This window comes from Pinus tabuliformis, chromosome 6 (genome assembly GCF_031772625.1).
Source record: "Pinus tabuliformis cultivar Carrire ecotype Pingquan chromosome 6, CPIR1, whole genome shotgun sequence".
Lineage (NCBI taxonomy): Eukaryota > Viridiplantae > Streptophyta > Pinopsida > Pinales > Pinaceae > Pinus > Pinus tabuliformis.
The window spans coordinates 817,397,857-817,411,922 of NC_142292.1; the positions used below are offsets into that span (position 1 = coordinate 817,397,857).

A 14,066-nucleotide genomic window follows, 5' to 3' on the forward strand; every position below is an offset into this window, starting at 1 on the left:
GAAAAAAAAGAAAGAAAATTTTTGTATTTTACGATTAGTTCCCAATTTTTAGGATTTTTCCCAATTATTTTCCTCGCCGATATTATCCCGATAACGATTTTCACAATATTGATTCTAAGCCCTAAGCCTAAGTATGAAAAAGACGAATATTCTTGATAATTCTACCTAGTAGTAGTTATTAGTCATCAGTAGTACCATGCTTAAATTTGGACTCTAGAGGCCATTTAGAGATTATTTTTTGATGTATTTTGATTTAGAGATGCATTGCACTAAGTGTTATTTTGGTTATATGCGCTCTTACTATATAAATGAAAAACTTTGCATATTTGCAAATAAATTGTTTGAATTCATATGGATGCACATGAATATATATATATATTGTTTTTTTTTTTGTCTACTGGTTTTTTGTTCCAATTTTGTCGGTTCTAATTTGGTTCACATTTTTTAGATTAGCTATTTCGATGATGGGTCTAGTTTTGATAACATTGACTGTGACTCACTTCTGAACATTGGTGGATGCCTCATGGTATTGTGCTCCAAGAGGGCAGCTCCAAAATGTTGGAGCTAATGGAGATCATAGTCAACACGTTAATAGATTCTGAGCATCATTTCTCTCTAGGACTCCTTGCCACAATCATATATTTCACCTGACCTTTTCCACATCAATTGCGTGTGATATAGATTAAAACAACTTTAATGAGCTTCTCTAGACAATCCACGTACTCATTCCCCTCGATATGAGCTTTTTGGACTTGTTGGACACTTGTACCCTGTTATAATTAGATGGTCATATTTGAGGTCTAATGGCCTGTCTCTCTTTTGTACATAATCTATCATTGCTTTTTCATCCTTACGGTAGTAAAATGCTAAATCTTCTTGTTTTTTCCTTGGGGAGTATTTCTTAAAGAATCCCTCTATCAAATCTTCCTGTCCTTGTTCCTCAAAGAATCAAAATGGTTTTGTAATTATAATTGTAATGGTTTCGTCTGTCTAAATGTTATATCAGATTCTAACCTGTCACATGAATGTGGACACAAAGAAAATGAGCTTGATGGTACAGAGTATCAAGGAAAATATATAAATCATGTAATACCTTGTATCAGACCTAGATTTAGTATGCACTCGTGAATCAACTGATGCTCAATCTGAATAAGGAAAGGATGTATCATTTTGTATGTCTGTTGCCTATTTTGAATCAACACATTTTTTCATTATAACAGGAAAATGTGCAACCAACAGCCTTTGCCTAGAACTTAGTAGTTCTAAAATCCTGCTGAATGTGCATTTTCATAAACAATACAAATACAAGTGCTAAAAATATCAGTACGACACTTTTTGTGCTTAGCATAATTATCTGGAAGCAGTGCATTTTAATATTGTTAGACCTCTTGATTTTGTCTACAATGCAATCACATCTGAAAACTGGGTTTAAGTGGTGACTGAACATTTCCTTGGTGATATGGTGCAAAACTGTTTTAAAACCAAATTATTTTGTTCAAGGAGTTGAATTATAAAACAGAATAATCCTAGAGTTGCAGTACAGAACCAAAGTGAGTTCACGATGTGATGAGGATGTGTATCAGTTCTAATTCTGACAATAAGAATAAACCATAGGACATTGCCTAGAAATCTATAATTTTATGATCATGTGGTATATACGGTGATGTACATTAAACTAGTCTTTGTAGCTTTTGAAACCATGCTACTATTTGTGTATAGATGCTAACATACATGGGGAAATTGTCTGGGAGAGAGAGAGAGAACTAATCAGTTATATGGGATAATAAACCTAAAACATAAGCATAAGATATGCTTAACAATTTCACCTCCCTTAATATGCCGTTTGTTGTTCCTTGCTGGATGCATGTATCTGTTGTACCCATCTTGTAGTATTTCATGCATAACAGTTGTCCTTTTTTCAAATGTGTCATAATCTTTTTACTCTTGCTTTCCAAAGAGCTGACATCACTTTAAGGCATTACTGAATTTAATTCACTTATTGGAACAAGAGCAAAAAAGCAAAAAAAACAAAAAAAAAAAAACAAAACAAGATTAAGAGAAAGAAGATAAAAAAATAAAAAGGCTTTGTTAAGTCAAGTTGTCATGCTGTTTATTACTACCCAAGCCATCAGAAGTTCAGTAATTGCAGGAAGTTTACCAGGTTCACGGATGCTGGACAAAATTGATCATAATATGCACTGTAAACATGATTAGACAGGAAAATATCATGTATAAAAGTAAGTTATACTTTGAACCAAATCAAAATGACAAAGTCTCAATGCCTCAGGATAGTGTCTTCCAAGCACACCATAAATTGTTTCTATCACTGCGAACAACTGTGTAGGGTTGACCTCCTGGAGCTCCTTGTTGAGTACATTTTCTACAAACTGTGCCGCATAGCCCCATTATGCTGATATTTTGTTATTTTCCAAATTTCAACCAGAAATATTCGTGGCTGCAATGTGACTCTCTGTTTATTAGACACCCAGGTTTTCACCTTGGCTCAGGAGATCTGCATAGAGAAAGAATCCCTTCAAGTGCCATCCTATATATTACGAATCAATCAATCCTCAAGCCAATCCAGATGGAAGTGTTCTTCTGCAACTTCCACGCGGAGGCTAGGAATGGTAGAGACCTTGATCGATGACCACTGATGCCGAATCTTCTCATCACAGATGACATGAACCAGAGACCTTAAGTCACTAGCTGATTTAGGAAGTTGCTTCACACGAGAGCACTCCCTCATATCAAGTTCTTTTAAACTAGATAATTGGCCCAATTGATCTGGGAGTTGTTTTAGGTGTCCACAAAGTGAAATATCAAGGAATTGTAGTTGTCTTAGCTTGCAAACTGAATATGGTAGTTCTTTTAAACTTGGGCATGCATACAATTTGAGCATCTGCAGTGAGCTGAGATTACCTATATCTTCTGATAACTTCTGAAGATCGTGGCAATTTGTGACAGACAACCGTTTAAGGGTAGTCAAACTACAAATACTCGTAGGAAGTTCCCTTAGATCACTACAGTGATCGATAGCTAACTCAAGAAGACGGGGGAAATTTAAATAAGCCCCCATATGTAATCCTGTTGTATTCCCACAACCCTCACATAGAACCAAGGATAACTTCTCTAGTTTTTGCCAGGACTGGCAGTATTCTTGGAGGGGAGGAACAATTACTCTCTCTAACCGAATAACTTTCAGCCGAGTTAATGAAGAGAGGACTGATATACCTTTGAGAGTAGCCCGCTTAGAATTGTGATTTACAATTATGAGAACCTTTAATTTATCCATTGATTGCATGAAAGGTGGAAGAAAGTATTCACTTGCAGAAAAGTTTAAGATAAGAGCCTTGGCATTAGGAAAGTTCATCTGACACCAATCCTTCTCCTCCATCGAACCTTGACATACAAGTATGCAACAGCAATACGTTTAGAAACAAATTATGTGCACGTTGAATGGGAGTCGGTATGCTTTTGAGACAGTTCAACATCTAAAAATAATCAAACAAAGGAGAGTAGAGAAAAAAGAATGCACAAAACCTGTGTGGAAGGAAACAATCTCAGCATTGAAATCACGCCCTGCATGCTTCTTCCACATTTTGCGAATACAATCAGCTTTCTGAGGCATGATAAACCTCTTGCGGCTTTCGATTATAGGCTCCTGCTCGGTCCAATAGATAGACAAGTCTCGCAATACATCATGCTGAATTAAGGAAAGCTCACCGCTACAGCCATAAGGATTCCCCAGAGTACCTCTGAACCAATGTCATAACGTCAGCTGAAAAATTAATTTATTCAATTCTCAACAAAAGATCCACTTTTGTCTCATATGACAGGCAGGCAGTGACCAGATTTGTGATATATCTATTTCATATTCTGCTTGAAACCAATTTTGTCAGGATATGTAGCAATCTCAATCTTACTGTGCAGGTAACGGCTTCCCAAGTGATGTTGCTATAATTAATACATGCTTGCCATTTAAAAGTGAGAAATCTTATTCCTAAATATAGTGCATGGACTGCGACAAGTTAGAAGCAATGTTACATTTATCGTTATCAGCAATTTATCAGTGAGGGTCCAAAAATTAAATTATCAGCAATATCAAGGAGGGTATTGGAAATTATTGAATTCAAAAAAAAATCGTTTTTTTTTGGTTTTAAACTTCTAAAGCAACATCAACATCAAACAAGCACATTGTCACATAAATATGAAAATAAAACTGCAATACAAAATGCATAAGATGTCAGGTGATACATCAATAATTGGTAATGAAATAGGATGTCACAAGTCCTGACAAGATAATACAAAATCACATCAAAACAAAAATAAATGTATCTATGATAATCATGAGGTAAATCTAGATACTATAAGTATAATCTGATAACCATAATGCACTAAGAAGTTGTGGCCGAGGATTAGGTTTCCCTCACCCTTGAGAAGCTTGGGTTCCCATGTAGTTCCCAATTCTTCCCTTTGATCTCTCTTCCTAGCAATATCAAGAATTGAGTTCTTTGCAATAAGGACAACATATAGGCTAGCTATAGGGCAAATATCCACTTCATGCCTTGGGATTTTGGCAAAGTGGCATTTCAAGCGAGTGATCCCACCAAACATTTCCATTCCACATTGCTTGTAACTTAGTTTTGTTATATTATCACCGTCACATGGTTCACCATACTCCTACATTAGGTCCAATGGCTCTGTCATTTTGTAGAGCACTGATTAAATTTTTAAACTTAAACCTACGACACAAAACAACTGGGGAAATTCAGAATCCAAATCCACAAAAAGCACACAGGATGTTGCAACTAAAATACATAGCTACATCAGGATTAAATATCCCATTAAAAAAGGGCATGAAGAGGAATATCCAATTGAAATTGCAAAACCTATGCTAAATCTTGAAAAACAAAGAATATAATGGCATTTTTTTTTACATACTTGGAAATATGGATATGGTAGATTGGAGTAGATCCCCACTCTACAAATGCTTAGTTGATGGCAACGAAATCTATAGATTTCCCCTTCTTTGCTTGATGGGAAATGGTCAGCCTTAGAACTCAGTCCCCCTTAGGAAAATTTGCAAAATGAGGTAGAAAACCCTGAGCCGATGTCTTAAACCATAACTTTAAGCAGCAGGGCAATAATTTGGTTCGTATTGTGATAATTACAGAATTTATCACCAATAATTTAAATTACCATGATAATTTATGACGATACTATCACTGAGTTTGGATTTGTCAATATTAGCATGATAATTATTAATTACAATATATCGGCAATAAGTGCCACACTAGTCAAAAGTCATTTCAAGATTTTATTGGACATGTATTCCCTCATTTGGAAGGTATTGTATAAAAATGAATCAGTGTCATTCCTTAAAATGGTGGAAATACTAAAATCTATGGACAGTTAATATGCTCTATTTCCTACAGCATATTTTAATTTTCTTATATCCTTCTGTTGACAAGTAGAAATGTGCTACTGCAACAAGGGATAGTCACCCGATCAAGGCCCCAATTAGGCTTTTATTCATTTGGTATGGTGATGTCCACCGGTATGTGGGCCCAGTTTCCACTGAGTGGATTGTTCCTCAAAATGAGACTTTCATTGAAGGCCTAATTAGGGCCTTGATTGAGTGTCAATCCCCTGTTGCAGGTAGGACATTGTTGCCTGTCAATACCTTCCCATGCATTCAATGAAATAGTGATTAATCTATTTCTACAAGTTCACACCCTCACTATCTCTTTATATTTCTTAACATTGGTATGTGCTTTGAAATTAACATTTGGTATTAGAGACAGGTTAAGCAACCATGAAGGTTGATTCAATTTTTCTATTGGATTGGAGTGAGAGAGATATCTTCATCCTTGAGAACAAAGATCAAAAAATCAATCACCAAAACTTCAACTTGCATAAGTTGAAGACGGAGGATGCATTGGTGGAAAAAACTCAATCGGTTTGCAATGGAAGGTGTAAAGACCTCAAGGGATGTGTTACAACAAATCTAGCGGCCCCATATCACAGAAACTCTCAAGCATCAAGGGGCTAGTCTAGTGCAGCTCGAGAAGGCTACCCACTATCACCACAATAGCACTTCCTCTCACTTTTGGTTGGCTCTTCTCCAACTCAAGTGGGCCTTCCCTAAAAGGTAGGATCGCTACAAGGTGATTTATTGGAGGGTTGGCCTAAGCAAAACAAGTGGTGGTAGTATAATGGACAAATGAATGGTGTGAGAAGATAAAGATAAAGATAAAGATAATTATATTTATGTCCAACTAATTACCACAAAGTAGGTCAAAGGGATTGTTGAGTACAATGATGTCCATAAAATGCGGGAGAACCAAACGGTCTCCTATAAAAAATACAATGCATGAATATAAAAGGTACAATGCAGGAACATAAAAGATACAATGTATGGAATGCCTTGACGAAGAGGATCAGACCCATCTCTCCTAACATCTGAGACTGACTGAAGAGCACTGAAAAAAAATTCCACAAAGTTTGCTAGCCTAATGAAGGGTTAGTGCGAGGTACGAACTGTCCACTAACTCGTTTTCTGGGGGAGTTTGTGCATTGCTGAGGTCTGAAGGACCTAGTCCGTCTCCCAGGGACGGATCTGAGACGGTTTAGTTGCTGGGGTCTCGTGTGGCGGGGTGAGGTCCCACAGATCCTCACTGGTCTAGAGTCTGGATATGAAATGGTATCAATCATTCTCTTTGTGCCCCTGTCTGAAGGTAGTACCCTAAAAAATGTCATGATCCTCTGTGTGGGATCTGGTATGATGAGAGGCTGAAGAATATGCACTCGGAACCTAAGAGCCTCCTGCATATATAGGGCCAAACATCTCTGATTGGGGTACCGAAAAACTCTGTGAGGGTCTGAGAGTCTCTGAACAAGCAATGGAACCTTCCTTTGATCTCGTAGTAGATAGGGCATCCAAAAATGAAGTGCACCTCAGTCTCTACTTCCTGTAAATGACATACCTGACAGATTCTGTCTGGCCTATCAATCTGGTGGTCTGTCTCTACCCGAAGTCTATGAGAACCTACTCTAAACTGGCCTAGAGGAATGCGAAGAGCATGCATCTAGTGGTGAAACGTATACTGGGGTCGAATAATGAGCCCGTCTCTCAACTCCAAGAAGTGCTCAGCATAGAAGGCCATCTTTGGGCACAACCCTCCCAAAGGATTGACCCAGGTGACCTGGACGAACTGCCTATAGATGTCCTCCCTGATGATCTTGTTCAACTCTTGTCTAGTAGGTAGAAGGTGACCAGGAGCATCCAAGGAATATCGGAAAGGAGGGAGATGATCCAACTGAATGCCCACCAACTCTAAGAGATCTGAAACTCCTGTAAATCAACATCTAGCCCGGTCTGAGGGAGTAGAACGAGCAATATTCTCAGAAGAGCAATATGCCAAGTAAGGGTAACGGTCCCTACTCTTTATCGAGTCTGCAAATCCCTGGACATGATGCAAGAATGAGACCAAACTAAAGACTGTCTCAAGCCAAAAGGGTTGAGCTCCAAACTCTGCAAGGATGATGTGCTGAGGTATTGTCTGTTTGCATCTAATGATGCGGCGGAGAAGAAGAGTCTGGACTCTCTCAACTGAAGCCCAATCCGACTCAAGTAAAGATGGTCCCCAAATCTCTGAGCCATATAGAACAGTGGGACGAATCAAGGTGTCCATGAGGCTCATCTTGGACGAGATGTCTTGGAAGTGATGTCGAAAGCACTGTCTCTCGAGAAGGGCTAAGGATCCATATCCTTTGTTGATCCGAGGCTGAAGAGTTGGTCGCAAACTGAAGCGGGGACCTGAGAATTGCACCCCCAAGTACGTATATGTGTTGGTGATCTCAACCTCCTCCCCTCTGAATAGGAAGTGAAGGTCTGAAGTTTTCTTCACCCCATTGAAGATCATAACCTTGGTTTTACCCAAGTTGACCGTCAACTATCGAAGATCGCAAAACAAAGCTAAGGCATCCAACTGCCTCTGTAATCCTTCTGGAGATGAGGAGAGGAGGACAACGTCGTCAGCAAAGAGTACAATAGATATCATGACCTGCAAACGAGACAACCTCCAATGAACGAAACCCTCCTACGCCATGAAAACCAAACTTGCAGGTTGCAGAGCACTTGAGGAAAGATGAAGGAAAACCCCAAGATCAAGTGCATAATCACATCTTGGGAAAACGAGTCAAGGAAGCATGGATGAAATAGGGAAATTCCATGACAATGTCAGGCAATAGGGGTTGTTATGCATGCGACAAATCAGCATTGGTTTGCTGAGTTTTATAGCAGAAAATTACCTTGGAAGGCTAGAGGTTCCATACTCAAGTTTTGTTATGAAAGTGTGCTTATGCCAATCTAGCGCAAATTGGGTTTATCAAATGGTAGGCTAACATAACAACAATAGAAAAAAAGGGATAACATTCTCAAATTACTCTATCCAAATGCAGCATAGTTCATTACAAGGCAATCATTATATGATACAAGGGTTTCATGATGCAAAAATAAGCATGTGGAAATAAGAGCAAAAAGAAAGCCTCACATAAAAATGGTATTATACCTCCAACCCTCCATTCAAATTCCAAGAACATGAAATACAAATGAAGTCCAAGGGGAGAGCTCCTCAATCCCCAAAGTTTCTACAACCATTACAATGGAGAGGGAGCTCCTCTTTATAGATAGTCTCTTCTCTCACGCAATAAACAAGTATCTTTCACTAATTCCAATTCAATTCAAATAAATATTATAAAATATTAGTTAGATCCTTCCTCTATCCATGGTTGACCATGTCACAACATGCAGTGACAATCCTCTCAATGAAAACTCACCTTCCTCCAAAAATAGAAAAGGGACAACCTTAAAAAGTCTCCTAAAGTGGGCATATAGCTTTAAAAAAGGCATGATAACTAGGTCAACATGCAAGATGTCCACATAAATTCGCCCTCCAAGAATGAAAGCATGAAAGATATTAAGAAATAATGTTAACCTCAAGGGTCCACCTCGAAAAGCTCATAAATTGCACCTTCCAAGGCACATGAGAGATATAACAATAAAAAATTCCTCCATTGTGTAATGTCTAGCCTCCAAAAGCTTCCCACTAGTATGCCTTCAACCAAATCCTCAAATCATGCAATGGAAGACCCATAAAGCTCCTTAAATGTGGACGTTCATAACAACTAGGTAAAAAAGTCCTCAAAATCATGAATAAATCTCCTCCAAAAGGGGGCAATCATTACAAATTAGTATCATAAGTCGTGTGAAACTTCAAGGTGTACCAATCCTCGTTAAATCCTCAATACAAGGATCCTAGGCTCGTTCCAATGTGGACACACAACTTTCAAAGTTTAAAAAGACTCCACAAGTAATTAATGTAGCCCTCTAGAGGGAATAGCCCCTCAAAAACAGTCATAGGATGCCAAATATGAAATCAACAAGGGGCAACCTTAGTTCTCAAAACATTCCAATCAATTTCTTAAGTCATGGGAAATGTATCCGCAAGTCAAAATGTACACACATATAACAAATGAAACCCCCATGTGGTCTCCAAGGTGGACATCAAGATGGTGGTCACAGGGCAATGACTCCTATATAGGCTAGCATATGTGACATGCTTCAAAATAAGCACACAAGATGAGAATTCCAAATTCTTGAATGTAGCATGGCATGAGAAGCCATGGCACGAGAAAAAAACTCAAAACTGATTTTACCACTACCTTGGGAAATGTGAATTGCCTCGAGACATGTGAAGACATGTGAATTGCCAAAAACTACAAAGATGCCCAAAAATCAAAATGAAGCAAAATTCTCAAGAAGTACCATGCCACATCATTTGTTCCATCCACATGTTATCAAACCCTCTAACTAAGCAGTGTCCATGAAAACAAGTGCATAAGCTATCCAAAGCTCAAAAATACAAGGGGAAATTAAAACATTCACTAGGGTTTCCATCTGACAAAACGAGGAGTAAAAGGGGGTCATATGACCAAGAACCTCACCTTGTGGATCACCAATTATCATAATGCCAAAAAGAAACATTACTTGGAGAATGTACATTAACTAGATTCTCTTAAAAAGATGATGCTTATAAATCAATACCCATTGCCTAGGCTCGATAACTTGTTGGACCAACTTCAGCATGCCAAATACTTTACCAAATTAAATCTCAAAGAAAGATACCACTAGGTGCAAGTCAAAGAAGAAGAAACCGGGAATACTACCTTCAAAAAAAGCAAGGTTTGTATAAGTGGTCGGTGATGCCATTTATTTTATGTAATACACCAATTATTTTTATGCATTTGATGAATGATGTGTTGCATCCTTACCTAGATTAATTTGTAAACATGTACTTGGACAATAATTTAATCTTTAGCTCTACTTAGGAAAAGCATGTCTCACACCTAACAATGGTTAAAGATATTAAGGGAACACAAGTCGTTGGTGACCATCTGGAAATGATGGTTTTCATGGAAATCTCAGCATACTTGGGATATAGGATTGTGGAGTAGAACCCAAGGTTGATCCTACAAAAATGGAAGCTATCATGAAATGGCTAACTCCTACCAATGTTACTAAAATGTGGAGCCTTGTGGGAATACCCCAATACCTATTGAAGTTTATAGCTTCCTTCTACATTGTTGTTGTACCACTTAATGCTATAATGGCCAATGGAAAGAGTTTCTAGTGAGGAAAGACTCAACAAAGGCCTTTTGAAGAACTCAAAAATAAAATCAATGTTGGGTGTGGAGCCTGATTATCCTGATTGTTCAGATGATTTTTGTTTCAGTCACGTTGGATCCCTGTTCCTAACGAGGTGGCAACACCACCCATTTAATCATTGTTAGGGGGTCCAAGGGGGGGTGAAATTGACTTTTATGAGCCCCCCCTTGGTGGGGGTTTGGGGGCAGCGCCCCCGAAGCTAAAAATAGATGAAATTTTTCCATGTAAAATATTGTAATTTCATAGTCAATCTAGGCCATTCACTAGGCGGATGATCTGACGATAGAAGTTATGTTAATTTAGGGTTTTTTCCCTAAAAGGAAACCCTTGTTTTATATGAGGGAATTGTATTGCAGTTGTGTATTATTATTCTGAGCGTGAGAGAGAGAGGAGGTTGTGTGAGAGCGAAGAGGAAATTACAATGACTCTGTTGTAGATTGTATCTCTTCATTTTGTTGGATAATATAAAAGGAAGCATTGGTTGTCTCCCGTCACCGTGGAAGTAGCCCAAATTGGGTGAACCACATATATGTGTGGCTCTCTTTTTTTATGTGTTTTTGTCTTTGTGTTTCCGCAATATTTTATGTATTTCATTACTTCGTTAATTAATTTCTAACAATCAGTCCACATCCAAGTTTGGCATTGCATAATTTAAAGAAGCCTTTCAAAATATATACCAATGCTAGTGATTATGCAATAGGATTAATGTTGATGCAAGGAGATAAGCCAAGTTGTTATTATAGCATGTTGTTTCGTGGCACAACCCTCAATTATCCCACCTATGATAAGGAGTTCAAGCCTTGGTGCAAATAATTTAGAAGAGGAAGCACTATTTGATGGACAAGGAGACCATCATCCACATTGACCACCACTCCTTCCAACGCATTCAAGCCCATAGTAAGTTACAATGAGCAAGACACTAAAAATGGATGGGATATTTGCAGCAATTTCAACTAATCATCAAGTTTAAGAAGAGCAATACTAACAAGTTGGTAGATATGTTATGGTGATTAAACCCCAAATACCTAATATTTCAACTTGTTGGAATATTCAACAATACTAAGAAGAGGTGGGGGGATGAATCAGTATTAATAATTTTTAACTTCAAAAATTTGTAACTACATACACGAATATAAAGCAAAGCACATAAATATACAGAACATGAAGATTTTTACGTGGAATCCAAAGCAGGAGAAAGCCACTTAATGCTTTTCTTAATATATAAAAAAAGTACATTCAAATTCATCAGCACCAAATGAAAGAAAGCACCAACTTCCTGGTTTATCAGCACCAACTGAAAGGAAGCACCAACTCCCTAGTTTATCAGCACCAACTCCCTAATTTATCAACATCAATTGAAAGGAAGCACCAACTCCCTTATTCATCAACACCAACTCCCTTGTTCATCAACAACAACTCCCTGATTTATCAGCACCAAAGCTTGTACAAGAGTCAATATTAGTCAAAGAAAGTCTGACTTCCTCGATGTTGCTCCTTTGTCCTTCACACAAGCACTTGGTTTCCCAAACATGACCTTCTTAGCAACAGAACTTCCCTCAACAAATGATCCTTGAAATCAACCTCCTTATCAACAAAACTCGACCTCAACAAGCCCCAAACCAAGACTGAAACCTTCAAAAAGTGTGCCAAAAATCCTTCCAAAATAAGCCAAAAACCCTTTAAAAATGTGCCAAAAATCTTCCCCACAAAGTCTCTCCAAATCAACTCCTCTTCACTTTTGGTTCATGAGGTATGAACCTTAGAATTCCTTCTTTTCTTCGCTTGTTTGAACAAATCCGAATTTGCTTGAGCGAATGACTTGAAATGCTCCTTCTTGCGCCTATTAATAGCGCATTCGAGGTCTCAAATGGGCTGACTTGTCCACTAGCTGGGTCGATTTATCCACTGGCTAGACTGGCTTGTGCAATTGGCAGAACGTATAGTGAATATTCGAAAAATCATTTCTCCTCAACTGTGAGGAGTTAGACAGAGTGGCATATACCATTGGAAAGGTATTGGAATCAGGGTTGCAGGAATCACGCCCCCCCCCCGGATCCTAACCCGGAACCGCGACCCGTGCGGAATCGTTCCGGAATCTCCAAAAGAAGCGCGATTCCGAATTTTAGGTGGCGCGATTCCTAGTTTTAAAAACGATTCTTGTCATATAGGTTGCGTTGCCCCCGGAATCGCGCTTCGGAAGGCGATTCGGGCAAGAGGTGGCGCCACGCAACCTGCCCGGAAGCGCACGCCACCCGCACGCCACCCGGGCGCAACCCGCGGGGCAGCAAAATAAACATAATTTTTTTTTAATTTCTTTTAAAATTTAACTTAACTAAGCATGAGGGGGTGGGTTAGGGTCAGTTTAGGGTGAGTTTAGAAAAGAATAAAGCCCCCATTCTCTTCTCATTTTCTCACTTTGAGTTTATGAGAGTTGGAGAAGAGAAGAGAGGAGAGGAGAAGAGAAGAGAGGAAAGGAGAGGAGAAGAGAGGAGAGCTTGGAGGAGTGAAGAAGGAGGAGCTAGGAGAAGGAGGAGGAGCTTGGAGCAAGAGCTTGGAGGACTTCATCTACAAGAGCTAAAGAGGTAAGTTCAAACCCCAAACTCCCTTGTTTTTTTGAAAAAAAAATTGTATTTTTCTCCTCCCTCTCCTACTCTTTCCCATTGTTTCTACTTGCTCCTTTATTTACAGGTTGTCCACCACCTATATCCATATTCCAAGATGGTGTTCTTTTGGCTTCTATGTATCATTCCACTCTTGGTTTTAATGATGGCAAGGGTGAAGAATAGAAGGGAAGAAACAGAAGAGGACATTGGTGATGGTCCTAATAGTAGTGACCCAATGTATGATGAGGAGGAAGGGTTTGAAGAGGAAGGGGATGAACTTGAAGGGGACACTGAAGCACAAGATGGGAAAGGTACATCAAATCCCTTGTGGAACTATGTGACCAAACTTGAAGGGGGAAAGGGTGGTGGATCTTACAAATTTTTGTGCCCTCATGGTTGTCATGGAGGAAAACCATATACGGGTTCATATACCCGTCTGAGGAGGCATCTTTGTGGGGTGCTGGACAGTGATGAAAAAAAGGGTTCTGTGGGGGTAACCATTTGCCCAAACATTTCAAGTGAACAAAGACAAAAATACATCCAAATAGAGATGGCTGCACAACAAAAAAACAAGAAACAAAAAACTCATTCTGAATCAAGTGCAACCTCTAAATTTGGTAGTTGCCCATCTCCTCATGGTACTTCTGCAACCTCTGGAGGTAGAAAAACAATAGGGGATTTCCTTAATGTTGCTGGGAGGGATGATGTGGATGGAAAGATAGTCCGTTTTCTTT

At 38.8% G+C, this 14,066-nt stretch overlaps 1 protein-coding gene across 1 annotated transcript in view; it reads right to left on the bottom strand.

Annotated features, from left to right (window-relative positions):
• Positions 1–2,067: 2,067 nt before the first annotated feature.
• The window catches only part of LOC149261314 (putative disease resistance protein At5g47280), a 123,101-nt gene continuing 111,102 nt past the window's right edge, over positions 2,068–14,066 (bottom strand). The window contains exons 4-5 of the mRNA XM_089422002.1: positions 3,541–3,755; positions 2,068–3,399 (exon numbers count right to left, since the gene is read on the bottom strand). Of these exons, the coding sequence (XP_089278128.1) occupies positions 2,564–3,399; positions 3,541–3,755 (1,051 nt within the window). The 3' untranslated portion in view covers positions 2,068–2,563. The remainder of the gene's footprint in view (positions 3,400–3,540; positions 3,756–14,066) is intronic.